General features: G+C 39.9%; 1 protein-coding gene across 2 annotated transcripts in view; it reads right to left on the reverse strand.

The window, feature by feature from the left end:
• The window catches only part of LOC126413333 (transmembrane protein 131), a 374881-nt gene that overhangs the window by 141021 nt on the left and 217924 nt on the right, over nucleotides 1–15936 (reverse strand). For both annotated transcript variants that reach the window (XM_050083243.1, XM_050083244.1), the window contains exon 15: nucleotides 9805–10042. In XM_050083243.1, the coding sequence (XP_049939200.1) occupies nucleotides 9805–10042 (238 nt within the window). The remainder of the gene's footprint in view (nucleotides 1–9804; nucleotides 10043–15936) is intronic.

Genomic DNA, 15936 nt, shown 5'->3' on the forward strand with positions numbered 1-15936 from the left:
ACTTTTCCTTCTCTTCCTTTTCCTACTATCAAATTCCAGTCCCCTATAACTATTAAATTTTCGTCTCCCTTCACCATCTGAGTAATTCTTTTATCTTGTCATACGTTTCTTCAATCTCTTCATCATCTGCGGAGCTAGTTGGCATATAAACTTGTACTACTGTGGTAGGTGTGGGCTACATGTCTATCTTGGCTACAATAATGGATTCACTATGCTGTTTGTAGTAGCTGACCCATGCTCCTATTTTTTTATTCATTATTAAACCTACTCCTGTATTACCCCTATTTGATTTGGTATTTATAACCCTGTTATCTTGGTGTAATTATAACAGTGACAGCAACAGACATTGCGAGGGATCAAGAAACCGCTCTTCCACAACCTCGTCAATTTCTAGAACAGGTCAATACCCCATCTGTTGGTATCACTGCAGAATCAGGGATCATGCGTGCAGATGTATCATGCCTTGCCAGCAGCAATCAGACATGAGTGTATCATTCAATATCCGAGCATAATGGCAGCGGCTATTTATATGTGATTGGAAGTCAGGTCAGATATATATGGTTAATACTGGATCAGACTTATTTACATTTCTCCAAACCCTATTACATGGCAGCCAACTATCAATCTCGTTCTGCCTTATTGCAGCAAACAACTCCACTATACAGACATACAGTATGTAGTGAATTGAATTAGACCTGGGACTGTGTCATGTCTTTGCATGGGATTTCGCAATCATAGATATGACTTAGCCTATCATGGCAGCCCATTTCTTAGCACACTATCACCTGCTTCCTAAGGTGGTGAATGCAAAACTCATCGACAATGTCACAGGCCTGACAGCTTCGGGATTCCATCGTAGTGAGGCAGTGCGTACGGCCAAGATCATGCAAACGGCCAGTGGTGAGAATGAAGACCTACTCCAACGATTTCCAGCCTTGACGCGACCACTTGGAGCACCGAACGAGGTACGTCACAACACAGTATACGTTATTAAAACTACTGATGAACTACCCGTCTCATGTAGACCTAGATGTCTAGCTCCCAACCGCAGAGCACAATGCGTAAGGAAGGAATTATTCATATATCCTGTAGCCCACAGTCGTCTACCTAGCACCTTGTGCCAAAGACGGGAGGCACAATGTGTCCACGTGGGGAATACTGTGCACTCAACTTTCGAACAGTGCCAGACTGTTACCCAGTGCCTTTATTATGAGATTATAATTACGCATTATGTGGTGCAACCATATTCTGTGTTCTTCATTGTGCAAATGAGTTTACTCTGATCCCAGTGGTGGACACAGATGTACTGAAGATAGCTATTCCCCCCCCCCCTCCCCCACCCCCACTCCATTTGGGTTACTTGCAAGCCTCTTCATGAAATTTGGCCTATTGAATGCTGCACAATCATGGCAATGATTCATCAATTCTGTACTGCAAAATCTTTCTTTCTGTTTCAAGCATGTGGATGATATTCTTGCCTTTTCACCCACTGCAGAACAGCACTTAATCACAGTTTTCAAGCATTTAAATAATTATGGTGGAGTGCTGAACACTTCTAAGTGCGTATATGGTCAGTCACAAGTCAATTCTCTACAGCACCAGATTTCCTCTAAGGCCTCACTACCATTACCATGAAAAGTGGAAGACATTTTACAAACTGCTCTACCGAATACTGCTACAGAAATGAGCCACTTTGTTATCATGTTCAACTTTTACTGTTGACATCTGCCATGTTTGACCAAGCTACAAATACCACTGACCACAGTACACGCTAATCCAAAAAAGTCAAGGGTAACTCACTGATTCAGTGGACAGAAACCATGAGCTCTGCCTTCAGAGCAGCAGAATAAAGCACAGTGGCTGCAGCACTTCTCATTCACCCTGAATCAGATGCAACCCTCGCACTAGATTGTTCACACAAGCCAAATAGCAATCGATGTGATGCTGCACGAGTTCCGTGATAGCACATGGCAGTCACTAGTTTCTTTAACTTCACAAGCTGTCTCCTTCACAGCAAAAGTGGAATGTATGTGATAGAGAACTTCTCACTATCTACGAAGCTATCAAGTACTTTCACCCGCAACTGGAAGCCAGAGAGTTTACTATTTGTACAGATCACAAACCACTCACTCACACACTCCAGCAACACAACAACAACTGCTCACCTTGCTAGCATAACCAGCAACACAACAACAACTGCTCACCTTGCTAGCATAACCAACTGGTATTTCTCATGCAGTTCTCATCCATGTAGATACTCTGCAAGCCACTGCATGGTGTATGGTGGAGAGTAACCTGTAACACTAATAGTCACTTCCTTTCCTTTTCCACTCCCAAATACAGCAAGAGAACGACGTCTGTCTACACGCCTCCGCATGAGCCCTGATTTCTTGGATCTGATCTTTGTGGTCATTATGTGCAATGTATGTTGGCAGCAGTTGAATCATTTGGCAGTCGGGTTCAAATGCCACTTCTCTAAATTCTGTCACTAGAGTTCCTTGAAAAGAAAGTCGCCTTCTCTCCAGGGATTCCGATTTGAGTTCCCAAAGCATCTCCATAAATCTTACATGTTGTTTGAATCTACCTGTAACAAATCTAGCCACCTGCTTCTGAACTGCTTTGATGTCCTCCTTCAATTTGACCTGGTATAGGCCCCCAACACTTGGGCAGTATTCAAGAATAGATTGCACCAGTGTCCTATATGTGGTCTCCATTACAGGTGAACCACACTTTGCTAAAATTCTTCCAATAAACCAAAGCCGACAATTCGTCATCCCTACCATAGTCTTCACATTCACCTTCCATTTCATATCGCTTTGCAGTGTTACGCCCAGATATTTAAACAACATCACTGTGTCAAGCAGTACACTACTAATGCTGTACCCGAACATTACAGGTTTATTTTCTTCACTCATCCACAGTGACTAATATCTCCCACATTTAGAGCAAGCTGCCATTCATCACACCATCTAGAATTTTTGTCTAAGTTATCTTGTATCTTCCAACTGTCAATCAACTTCAACGCCTTACCATGCACCACAACATCACCAGCAAACAACCACTCTTTCCGCCAAATCATTTATGTATACAGAGAACAATAGTTGTATTAACACACTTCCCTGGGGCAAAGACATCAAACACATTTCAGGAATTGAAAATGTAGTAGCTGATTGTCTTTCTTATATCAACACCATCTTAAGTATCATCGATTTCGCTCAACTTGCTGTGGCACAAGTGTCTGACCAAAACCTCCAGAACCACCTTAAGGATACTTTGTCAAACTTGGAATTTCAATTAGTCAGTGTTCCTGGCGCAGTTGTCAAACTGTAATGTGACGTCTCAACCAGAAAACCTCAGCCATCCTCACCTACTACATTCCTAAGATGCACCTGACATCACAGCAACGTTCCACCTAGACTCTGGGCTGTAATTCCAAAAGATTGCTGAGAATGAACTCATATGTATGTCAAGTGCCAACTAAGCAAAGTGTCTCGCCATGTGCACGCAGCAGTAGGGGTCTTTCCTGACACAACTTCACAATTTGCTCATGTACATGACGACACAGCAGGCCTATTATCTCTGTTGAATGGACAACAGTAACTATGATAGAACATTTTACTCGCTATATGGAAGCAGTGTCTGTCGATAACATCTCCGCAGAAACCTCAGCCTCCACTTTCGTTTCAAGTTGGAATTCTCAATTTAGTTTCCCGCTACACGTCACAATACACCGTGGTCACAAGTTGGAATGTGACCTGTTTTAAAGCTCAATAAATTCTGTGGAATTGTTCACCACAAAACCAGAAGATACAGTATGATAGAATGCTGGCACCATTCTCTACAGGCAGCACTCGTGTGCCAAGAAGTAAATTTGACCACAGCTCTTCCAATGATTTTAGTTGGTTTATGGAGCACCCAACCCCAAATTTACTTTTAAGAACATTATTTACATTTTCTTCTGTTTCTGTATGTATGTTTGGATTGATCACAACACTAGTGTCATGCACAAAAAGAACTAATTTTGCTTCCTGTACATTAGATGGAAGGTATTTTACAATATGGTAAACAATAGTGGACCTAATATTGTGCCTCTTCTAGTCAGGAAAACCACCACTGCTTACCTCAATTGAATTGTAAAGCACAACTTTCTGCATCCTTTTGGTTAAATCTGATCATATCCACTGGTTGGCTACACCAATTATTTCATAAATCTCTGTTTATCTGGGAGAATATTGTGATTCACATAGTCAAATGCCTTAGATAGGTCACGGAAAATACCAACAAGTGCTATTTTATTATTTAATGCTTGAAAAATTTGGTTAGCGAATATATAAATGGCATTCTCAATTGAGCAGCTCTTCTGAAATCCAACCTGTGATTTACTAAGGATATTATTCTTGCTCAAGTAGGATATTATTCTAGAATACAACACCTCCTCAAAAATTTTAGCAAATGATGTCAGTAGTGAGACAGACTGGTAGTTACTGACAACTCTCCTATCACCTTTGATAGGGGTATACGAGGGTCGTAGATTAAAACTGAAGAAACTGCAAAAAGGTGGGAATTTAAGGAGATGGGACCTGGATAAACTGAAAGAACCAGAGGTTGTACAGAGTTTCAGGGAGAGCATAAGGCAACAACTGACAGGAATGGGGGAAAGAAATAGAATAGAAGAAGAATGGGTAGCTTTGAGGGATGAAGTACGGAAGGCAGCAGAGGATCAAGTAGGTAAAAAGACGAGGGCTAGTAGAAATCCTTGGGTGACAGAAGAAATGCTGAATTTAACTGATGAAAGGAGAAAATATAAAAATGCAGTAAATGAAGCAGCCAAAAAGGAATACAAATGTCTCAAAAATGAGATCGACAGGAAGTGCAAAATGGCTAAGCAGGGATGGCTAGAGGACAAATGTAAGGATGTAGAGGCTTATCTCACCAGGGGTAAGATAGATACAGCCTATAGGAAAATTAAAGAGACCTTCAGAGAAAAGAGAACCATTTGTATGAATATCAAAAGCTCAGATGGAAACCTAGTTCTAAGCAAAGACGGGAAAGCAGAAAGGTGGAAGGAGTATATAGAGGGACTATACAAGGGCAATGTACTTGAGGGCAATGTTATAGAAAGGGAAGAGGATGTAGATGAAGATGAAATGGGAGATATAATACTGCGTGAAGAGTTTGACAGAGCACAGAAAGACCTGAGTCGAAAGAAGGCCCGGGGAGTAGACAACATTCCATTAGAACTACTGACAGCCTTGGGAGAGCCAGTACTGACAAAATTCTCCATCTGGTGAGCAAGATGTATGAAACAGGCGAAATACCCTCAGAGTTCAAGAAGAATATAATAATTCCAATCCCAAAGAAAGCAGGTGTTGACAGATGTGAAAATTACTGAACTATCAGTTTAATAAGTCACGGCTGCAAAATACTAACGCAGATTCTTTACAGATGAATGGAAAAACTAGTAGAAGCCAACCTCGGGGAAGATCAGTTTGGATGCCGTAGAAATGTTGGAACACGTGAGGCAATACTGACCCTATGACTAATCTTAGAAGCTAGATTAAGGAAAGGCAAACCTACGTTTCTAGCATATGTAGACTTAGAGAAAGCTTTTGACAATGTTGACTGGAATACGCTCTTTCAAATTCTGAAGGTGTAAGGGGTAAAATACAGGGAGCGAAAGGCTATTTACAATTTGTACAGAAACCAGATGGCAGTTATAAGAGTCGAGTGACATGAAAGGGAAGCAGTAGTTGGGAAGGGAGTCAGACAGGGTTGTAGTCTCTCCCTGATGTTCTTTATATTGAGCAAGCAGTGAAGGAAACAAAAGAAAAATTCGGAGTAGGTATTAAAATCCATGGAGAAGAAATAAAAACTTTGAGGTTGGCCAATGACATTGTAATTCTGTCAGAGACAGCAAAGGACTTGGAAGAACAATTGAATGGAATGGATAGTGTCTTGAAAGGAGGGTATAAGATGAACATCAACAAAAGCAAAACGAGGATAGTGGAATGTAGTTGAATTAAGTCGGGTGATGCTGAGGGAATTAGATTAGGAAATGAGACACAAAGTAGTAAAGGAATTTTGCTACTTGGGGAGCAAAATAACTGATGATGGTCAAAGTAGAGAGTATATAAAATATAGACTGGCAATGGCAAGGAAAGTGTTTCTGAAGAAGAGAAATTTGTTAACATCAAGTATAGATTTAAGTGTCAGGAAGTCATTTCTGAAAGTATTTGTATGGAGTGTAGCCATGTATGGAAGTGAAACATGGACGATAACCAGTTTGGATAAGAAGAGAATAGAAGCTTTTGAAATGTGGCGCTACAGAAGAATGCTGAAGATTAGATGGGTAGATCACATAACTAATGAGGAAGTATTGAATAGGATTGGGGAGAAGAGAAGTTTGTGGCACAACGTGACCAGAAGAAGGGATCGGTTGGTAGGACATGTTCTGAGGCATCAAGGCATCACCAATTTAGCATTGGAGGGCAGCGTGGAGGGTAAAAATCGTAGAGGGAGACCAAGAGATGAATACACTATGCAGATTCAGAAGGATGTAGGTTGCAGTAGGTACTGGGAGATGAAGAAGCTTGCACAGGATAGAGTAGCATGGAGAGCTGCATCAAACCAGTCTCACCGTGTGTCTTCAAGATGGCTGCTACACTTGACATTCGTCAGAAGCAACGTGCTGTCATAGAATTCCTGTGCTGTGAAAACGAGACAGTGGGAAACATCCACAAGAGGTTGAAAAAGGTGTATGGAGATGCTGCTGTTGATCGCAGTACAGTTAGTTGGTGGGCAAGCAGGTTACGTGATGAAAGCGGGCACGGCAATATTGAGGATTGTCCTCGCAGCGGCACGCCTCATACTGCACACACTCCAGACAATGTGCAGAGAGTTAACGAATTGGTGACGGCTGACAGACGTATCACAGTGAATGAATTGTCACACTACATTGGGGTAGGGGAAGGAAGTGTTTGCAGAATACTGAAAGTGTTGGCGTTAAAAAAGGTTTGTGCCAAGTGGGTTCCCAGGATGTTGACAGTGGCTCACAAAGAAACAAGAAAAACGGTATGCAGTGAACTTCTGGAACAGTACGAGAATGGTGGAGATGAATTTCTTGGAAGAATTGTGACAGGTGATGAAACATGGCTCCATCATTTTTCACCAGAGATGAAGAGGCAATCAATGGAGTGGCATCATACAAATTCACCCAAGAAAAAAAATTCAAAACCACACCTTCTGCTGGAAAAGTTATGGCTACGGTGTTTTTCGATTCTGATGGAGTCTTGCTTGTGGACATCATGCCAAGTGGAACCATCATAAATTCTGATGCATATGTGACGACACTGAAGAAACTTCAGGCTTGACTGAGTCGTGTTCGTCCACATCGGCAAAAGCACGATGTTTTGCTGTTGCATGACAATGCACGGCCACATGTCAGTCAAAAAACCATGGAAGCGATCACAAAACTCAGATGGACAACACTGAAACACCCGCCTTACAGTCCTGACCTGGCTCCATGTGACTATCATCTCTTTGGGAACCTGAAAGACTCTCTTCATGGAACAAGGTTTGAAGATGATGACTCCCTTGTGCGTGCTGCCAAACAGTGGCTCCAACAGGTTGGTCCAGAATTTTACCGTGCGGGTATACAGGCTCTGGTTCCAAGATGGCATAAGGCAGTTGAGATGTATGGAAATTATGTGGAGAAATGAAAATATTGTTCCTAAAGGATGTATCTACACACTGTAAAACTTTCAAAGATGTAGAATAAGAGATGGATTTTTAAAAAAATAGTGTGCATTTCTTTTTGAGTGCCCTCATATTTCAATCTCTCTGGAAAAGTGACCTGAGTTAGTGATGCATTTCAGAAAAGGTAGTGCTTATTATGTGGGAACAAGTCTCTAGTATTCTGATGGAAACTCCAAACAAATCCAGATAAACTTTTACTTCTAAGAGAATGTATAAATTTAGAAGGAGAAATGGATGAGACTTCTATGCAATGAATTTTACGTGAGGTTTTTTTTTTTTTTTTTCCTCTCTTTCACTGTTGTCTGTGTGTTTTCTACTACATTTAAGAAAGGACTATTAAATATACTCGTGACTGATCATCTACCCTCCTTCCATTTAATTCAACAGTGATGCTACCCAGTTGTGTGCTCCACTGTCCTGTCTCTCATTTCACTACATTCTGTACAGACTTAAGTCTATTGCAAGAATTACTGATTTCTGACACAATGTGCATGTTTCTTGATTTTTTAATTACTTTTCTTGACAATTTTAAGGAGCTTCTGTAGTGAGTAACTATTGCAAGGTATTTATTTGTTCTTGCCAACATAAACTTTTCCTTTAACATGATACTTCAATCCTTCTAGCAATCCATGGTTTAATGTCCTTTCTGATCAGCTTATTGAAAAGCTATGTTCAAAAAATGATACTAATTTATCAAGGAATAGGTTAAACTTTATGTCAGAATTTGGCGCATTATAAATTTCATCTTAGGTCATATCTTGTAAACTATCCTAAAATTTGTTTTCCTGGAGCTGTTAATTATCTAACTTATTACTGTTGAAGAGAATCTATACTGTAAGGCACTGTCTTATTTAACCTATGGTGTGTGATTCTGTATCTTGAAGAAAAATGTCTGTAGAGCATATTTTCTGCATGACACTACTTCAAAGTCAGTCTTCCACAGTTGTAAAAGAACAAAGTAGGTTCACAAAAATAAACAATTAACAGCAGCTTCAGTCAGATGAAAAAGCAAACTCAAGAAACTGGTAAAAGTTCTTTTTGGTTCATACTTGTATTTTACGTATTTCTTGTGAGCTACAAAGAGTGTGGTGGCCCAAACAACAGAGCTAAATAAGCATCATAACTTTACTTTGATTGTTATCACTGAAACAATGGTTTGCTGCTGTGGAGGAAGACATACATATAACTGACACTACAGTAAACATTATGACAAGCAATAATATTTTTAGTACAAAAGCATCTGAAATCCACAGCAAAAATTGCTTTTTCTGAAATGTAAATATCGGGAAACTTAATTATTAGGAATCAATAACACAAGTTAACATATTTTGAGACTTGCAATAAAGACAACACTTTTTGTTTGTGTCAGTAGTTCAATTTAGCAAAATATTTCAAGCAACTATTTCAAAGCAAAACATAGGAAAAGTAGCATTAATTTGTTAGGTATCCAGTTTTGATGGATACTATTTTAATATTCCAGAAGGAAAGACTTTCCACATATTATAACTACAGATTTTTATTTTAATTTCCACTAACTAACTAACTCACTCACTCACTCACTCTACAACAGATACAGTCACAAGCTCTATGCTGATAAATCGGTACTTAGACATTTCACAATTCACTCCCAGTTATCAATTATTCAAATATTTAATTCTCAAACTGCTCCACTTCTTTTCTTGTGGCAGGCCTTAGCACACTTTCGAACTTTAGTATGAGAATAAAAATAAAAACATGACTAAATTAACCAACATACAGGAATAGAAAATGTGAGTTGTACAGCACCAGAACATTTGTGCTACCACTGTAGCTGCCCAAGTAGATGACAAATACCTGCAAATGTTTTACAGTTTTCACTGTGTAGGCACTACAATTAACAGCCTTATATTGATCTCTCATCAAAAACAGACAGTTTCTAAGTCATTTTCTTCATTTATGAAATAAGTAACTATTCAAAACTGGGACACACTAATGATAGTACAAAAACATTTTATTTTAAAGCTTAAATTTAAAAAATACAAGAAAAGATATATCTGATGTAATACAAACCTGAACTATTGTATGGTATGCCTGTGTAGCATTTTGAAACTCCGCACTTGAGACCAGGTTCAAAGCACAGATCACCTACTGAATTTACAAGCAGTTCTGTGATATAAATAGGCCCTCCACCAGTTTCTGGCGGTATGTATGTAACTCTTGGATCAGGTGGCACACTTGTAATTCCTGTCACCATCATTGTGTGGCTGAAGAGAGATCTCACATGCAACTGCTGTACACACAGCTTGCCCTGAAGGAAAAAAAATACATACATTTATATTGTTGTAAACAATGCATTGAGACACTTCCAACAGGATATGGATATCTTTTCAAAATGTACCTTTTTATTATTTATTTCTAGTTACAGATACTTTAACAACTGTTACTACGGCTTTCAGAGTGGAGTCAAGAAGACAACAATTAACAGACAATATCATTATTAGTGCCAAACAACACACTGTGTTATCTGAAAAGGGAACAACAGGGAGTAACCCACAACCTCAAAGTTAGTTTAGAGTCTAAACCACAGTTCCGCTTACCATTGCTAAAACAGGACATGTACTCAAACATCATGGTGTATGAGAAATCACAAGGAAGGTGTAGAGAGAAAAGGAAAAGGTGGAACAGGAAGCCAGTAAACAAACGAATGAAAAAAGGGTAAAGGGAACAACTTTAAGAATATAAAAGATTCAGGAACTGAAATACAGAGGACACGGAGGAATTAAATAATGAAGCTGAAAAAGGAACAAGTTAAGGTGATAAATAATGCACAAAGAGAATGAGAAAAAATATATTATAAAGGAAGAACTATGATGAAGTTGGCCCAGGTGAGAACATTGTTTGCCAATTTCATAGGAAGTGATTCATACCACAGTCATGGCCTGATTATACACTGTGGAATGTCAGGTCAGTAGCTGGTTGTTATCATCATCTAGACACAACATTTCAGAGGTCCATCTGGCTGCTATCTTCAGGTGAGAACATTGTTTGCCAATTTCATAGGAAGTGATTCATACCACAGTCATGGCCTGATTATACACTGTGGATGATTTGAGAGTGCATCCACCCAAAATCATCACTGCTGCCTCCCCCAACACAAGGATATTTCTTCTGCTCAGTCCTCAGGAAAACAGAACACCACTTGCTCCACAGAGCAAATGAATTTACTGATGGAAAGGCTCCTCAATACGGGAGCAAAATTTAAGCCTTTCTCCAAAACTGATAATGTGGCGTCATCTAATTCTTTATACATGAGGTTAATCACAGTTCATCGATGAGTGCTGTTATCTGATGTCATGGGTCAAGAACAAAGATGTTCAAATTCTGGAGACTTTCTAGTGATAACAATCCTTTGTGCCCAGTGCCTAAGAGGAGCACAGCCCCATTTTGAACAAACTGACAGAATAGTTCTGGGAATCTGACTATCACTCCCACCATTAAAACTTTTCTGGAAGATTTTGGAGACAGGAGAAGGTTCATGTTTTTAAAACCTACCTGTTTTTGGAGGTATCTCGAGAATAAGTTTATTGTATGGCCACACGGAATAGACACTGTGAACCATTTCCTAGATCATTTTAATTGCCTTTGTCACAGTATCAATTTCACAATGCACACTGAAAGGGATGGAAAGCTCCAATTTCTGCACATACTGGTCTGTAGAAAGGACGATGAGATTCTGAAAGACAGTGTTTACAGGAAACCAGTCTGTATAGAGCGGTATCTATGTGCGAGTTGTCATCCACTGAACCAATGCACAGGAGTCCTGCAGACATTGGCAAAGAAGGCTTATGCCATCTCAGATGCAGAAAGCTTGACACAAGAGCTACGTCATCTTAAATTTGTGTTCAAGCAAAATGGCAGCACAGACAAACATATCCACTGAGCCTTTGAGGTTGGACCTTCACTGGAACCAATAAAAGATGCATGTATGCATGTAGATTGATTTCTTTCCTACCATACACTGGAGGCTTATCTTCAAAGATAGCAAGGATTTTAAAATGGTATAATATTAAAAATGTATTTCATACCATCCAAGATTAGAACATTCCTTAACTCAGTAAAAGATAATATAGGACTGAGGAAGTCCGCCATTTACAGAATAAAGTTGTCATTATGGAAAATGTATACTGGCCAAACAATTTGCACCATTCATGACAGATGTGTTGAGCACTTATCGCCATGCACATATACTAAAACCTGAGAAATCTGCGGTGGTGAAGCTTTGTCTAAGCAAGGCATACAAAATGATACATTATGATACACAGATAGATACCCTTGTGTCTACCTACTGTAACTGTCTCTTAAAAGAACCAATCGAAATTAGACTTGCAGACAAAATTGTAAATAGAGGCAAGGACTTCCTTTTGCATAAAATGTGGACTCCCAGTTTTATTTGGCATTAAAAAAGAATGATCTTTAACTTGGCCAGTAGAATGTATTGACAGAGGTATTCGATAGTAATTCATTGTTTCTGTCAACTTTGACCACTGAACAATGCCTGCACTACTGGTCTTCCATGGAGTATAAAACAGCCGCTGTTCACAAAAGAATTGATTTTGACAAGATTAGCTAATTGCTGAAGAAGGTGACCAGGTGGACCACTGGAATATTGTGTCTAGATGATTTTATGATCCGGCTGCAGACACAACAATAATACCATTAGTTAATAAGCTGGGAAAGTCTATGTAGTCACATCAAGAAAACTGATGTTTTAAAACAAGAAATAACAGAATTCGGAGAAGACCGTAACATGACACTGGGAGAGACTGAACATGCAGGGGGCTGAAGGAATAACACTACGTAGAAAAGGTTTCGACTGTGATGCTCTACTGCAATGAGACAAACAGATGAGGTGGAAAAACAATATCCTGTTCTACAGGATTAACTTATTCAAGCTGACTAGTTTTCAACTTACAAGGAAGTTACAATGTTTGTCACAACAATAGAAAAAGATGTTTACTCCTCAAGACTGACAGTGTGTGGTAGTGCAATCCAAAAGGTAAAAAGTTGAACAATAAAAATATATAAAGGGAGCAAAGCAGGAAAAACAAACATTAAACTCAAAAAACAGAGTCTATATAACAGTTTACATTCAATAAACAAGCTCAATAAAATAAAATTAGTCAAAAAAACAGAAAATCCAGGACAGAATAATGACAATATGATGAAAAGTATAGATTGCTACAAACCATATAGCGGAGATGCTGAGACGGAGACAGGCACAACAAAAAGACTGCTAAACAAGTAAGCTTTCGGCCGAAAGCTTTCTTCTGAATTAGACAACATACATATACATATTCACATGGATGCAACTAACACACACATGACCACTGTCTCTGACAGCTGATTCCAGTCAGAAATAGTGTGTGTGTGTGGGGGGGGGGGGGGGGTTTGCAAGAATGTGTGTTTATGTTGTCTAATACAGAAGCCTTTTGGCCAAAAGGTTACTTGTTTAGCAGTCTTTCCGTTGTGCCTGTCTGCGACTCAACATATCCTTGGCAGAGAGAAAGGGGGGAGGGGGGCATACGTGCACTCAGTTGAACAGCTATTAGCACCGTTGCTAATTAGATTTAAGTGTCAAAAGTCAAAACTCTCGAAAATTATTCTGTTAAAATTCCTACCCACCCCTTACCCACCTGTATTCACATTCAATCACACCAGATAAGAAGAATATAAAACTGCTGCCATTATCTGGTTAAAATTTGCCATTAAGTTGTCAATAGATTCACACAGTATAAGTAAAAGCAAGAATCAAAACTGATTACTGTCTGATCACTTTCATCTGGGTGAACATGCCACTGATAACACTTTAATGTCTCTTACCTAATAATGTAGGGAAAAAATTCCAAACTTGACAAAATCTTACAATTCACATTACATTAATCTCTTCATCTGTTTAAAAAATGCTGGCACACCAGCAGGGAAATTAATCTAAAACTAAAGAACAGCTAAGTACATATATCTGGTTATTACCCGCCAAGCTATTCTGATTCTCATTTAAAATTTCATCATCATCATCATCATCAAATGATTTTGCATCTCATTATGCCAACATAATCTTTGTCTACCAAAGTGACAAACTTCCGGTGGTTTTCATTCCATTACAAGTCTGAGAGCTGCATTTACAGATATCTGAGCTACCTGGGAGCACACTGGATCTACACACTTTTCCAGCATTCACACCTACAGGGGATAGGCAAAATAATGTGAACAGTGGTAGTAATGGGATGGTTGAGTCTGATGGTCAACAACGCAGATAAGTTACATGTCACACCAGACTGTGCGTGTTCAGTACAGACTAGGCATCAGTGCAGGTCGCTTATGAGTAGTGCACACTTCATCTTTGCATTCAGAGTCCAAGGTCGACGTGCAATGAAAGACCCAACAGAGTTCCAAAGAGGACAGATTGTGGAGGCCCAATTAGCTGGAGCATCAGTAACCAAGACAGCCAACTTATTGAATGTTTTAAGAGCAACTGTTTCAACAGTCATGACAGTCTACACAAAACATGGAACGACATCATTGTGTAAACGTAACAGTGGGATGAGAGAGATTGTCTTACGCTAATACGAACTGTGTCAAAACAACACAAAGCTACGGTGGCTAAAGTGACTGCAGAGCTCAACAGCCATGTTCGAGAACCCATGTCTATCGACACTGACCTCAGAGAGCTCCATAAAGCAAATATTCATGGACGAGCTGATATACTGAAACCATTAGTGATGACAACCAATGCAAAGCAGCATAAAACATGGTGTATGGAGCATAAACCCTGGATGGCTGATCAGTGAAAACATGTCATATGGTCCTACGAGTCAACGTTTTCGTTATTTCGAACATTGGGCCGGGTTTACATCTGGAGAACACCAAAAGAAGTCTACAATCCTGATTGCTTGATCCCAACAGTCAAGCACGGAGGTGGAAGTGTAATGGTGTGGACAGCCATCTCATGTTATTCTGCTGGTCCCATCATTACTCTCAAATGCTGTGTTACAGCCAATGATTATGTGAACATTTTAGGTGGTCAGGTGCAGCCCATGTTTCAAATGTTGTTACCCGACATAATGCACACATTCACACAGCAGGACAATACAATCGCAGTATAAGGAGCATGCAATTGAACTGCAGTGTCTTCCCTGGCCAGTACAGTCCCCAGACTTGAACATTATCAAATCCTTGTGGGCCCAGATTTGAACATTATCAAATCCTTGTGGGCGGTGTTGGACTGCAGACTCCGGAGAAGATTTCCGCCTCCCTCACCACTACAGGAGTTAGAAGAAGTTCTGATCAAAGAGTGGCATAACATTCCACTGGAGACTATATAATCGTTATATGTCAGTATTTCAAGAAGAGCTGCTGCCATATTACGGGAAAATGGGGGTCCAACCCCTAATTAATAAACCATTCCCTAGTAAGTATAGGTGTTCACATCATTTCATATCCCCTGTATACAGGGTTATTACAAATGATTGAAGCGATTTCAGAGCTCTACAATAACTTTATTATTTGAGATATTTTCACAATGCTTTGCACACACATAAAAAAACTCAAAAAGTTTTTTTAGGCATTCACAAATGTTCGATATGTGCGCCTTTAGTGATTCGGCAGGCATCAAGCCGATAATCAAGTTCCTCCCACACTTGGCGCAGCATGTCCCCATCGATGAGTTCGAAAGCATCGCTGATGCGAGCTCGCAGCTCTGGCACGTTTCTTGGTAGAGGAGGTTTAAACACTGAATCTTTCACATAACCCCACAGAAAGAAATCGCATGGGGTTAAGTCGGGAGAGCGTGGAGGCCATGACACGAATTGTTGATCATGATCTCCACCACGACCGATCCATCGGTTTTCCAATCTCCTGTTTAAGAAATGCTTCTGCTTTAGCGTTTTCCGTAAGATTTTCCAAACTGTCGGTTGTGGTACGTTTAGCTCCCTGCATGCTTTATTCGTCGACTTCCGCGGGCTACGCGTGAAACTTGCCCGCACGCGTTCAACCGTTTCTTCGCTCACTGCAGGCCGACCCGTTGATTTCCCCTTACAGAGGCATCCAGAAGCTTTAAACTGTGCATACCATCGCCGAATGGAGTTAGCAGTTGGTGGATCTTCGTTGAACTTCGTCCTGAAGTGTCATTGCACTGTTATGACT

The sequence above is a fragment of the Schistocerca serialis genome, chromosome 7 (assembly GCF_023864345.2).
Source record: "Schistocerca serialis cubense isolate TAMUIC-IGC-003099 chromosome 7, iqSchSeri2.2, whole genome shotgun sequence".
Classification (NCBI taxonomy): Eukaryota; Metazoa; Arthropoda; class Insecta; order Orthoptera; family Acrididae; genus Schistocerca; species Schistocerca serialis.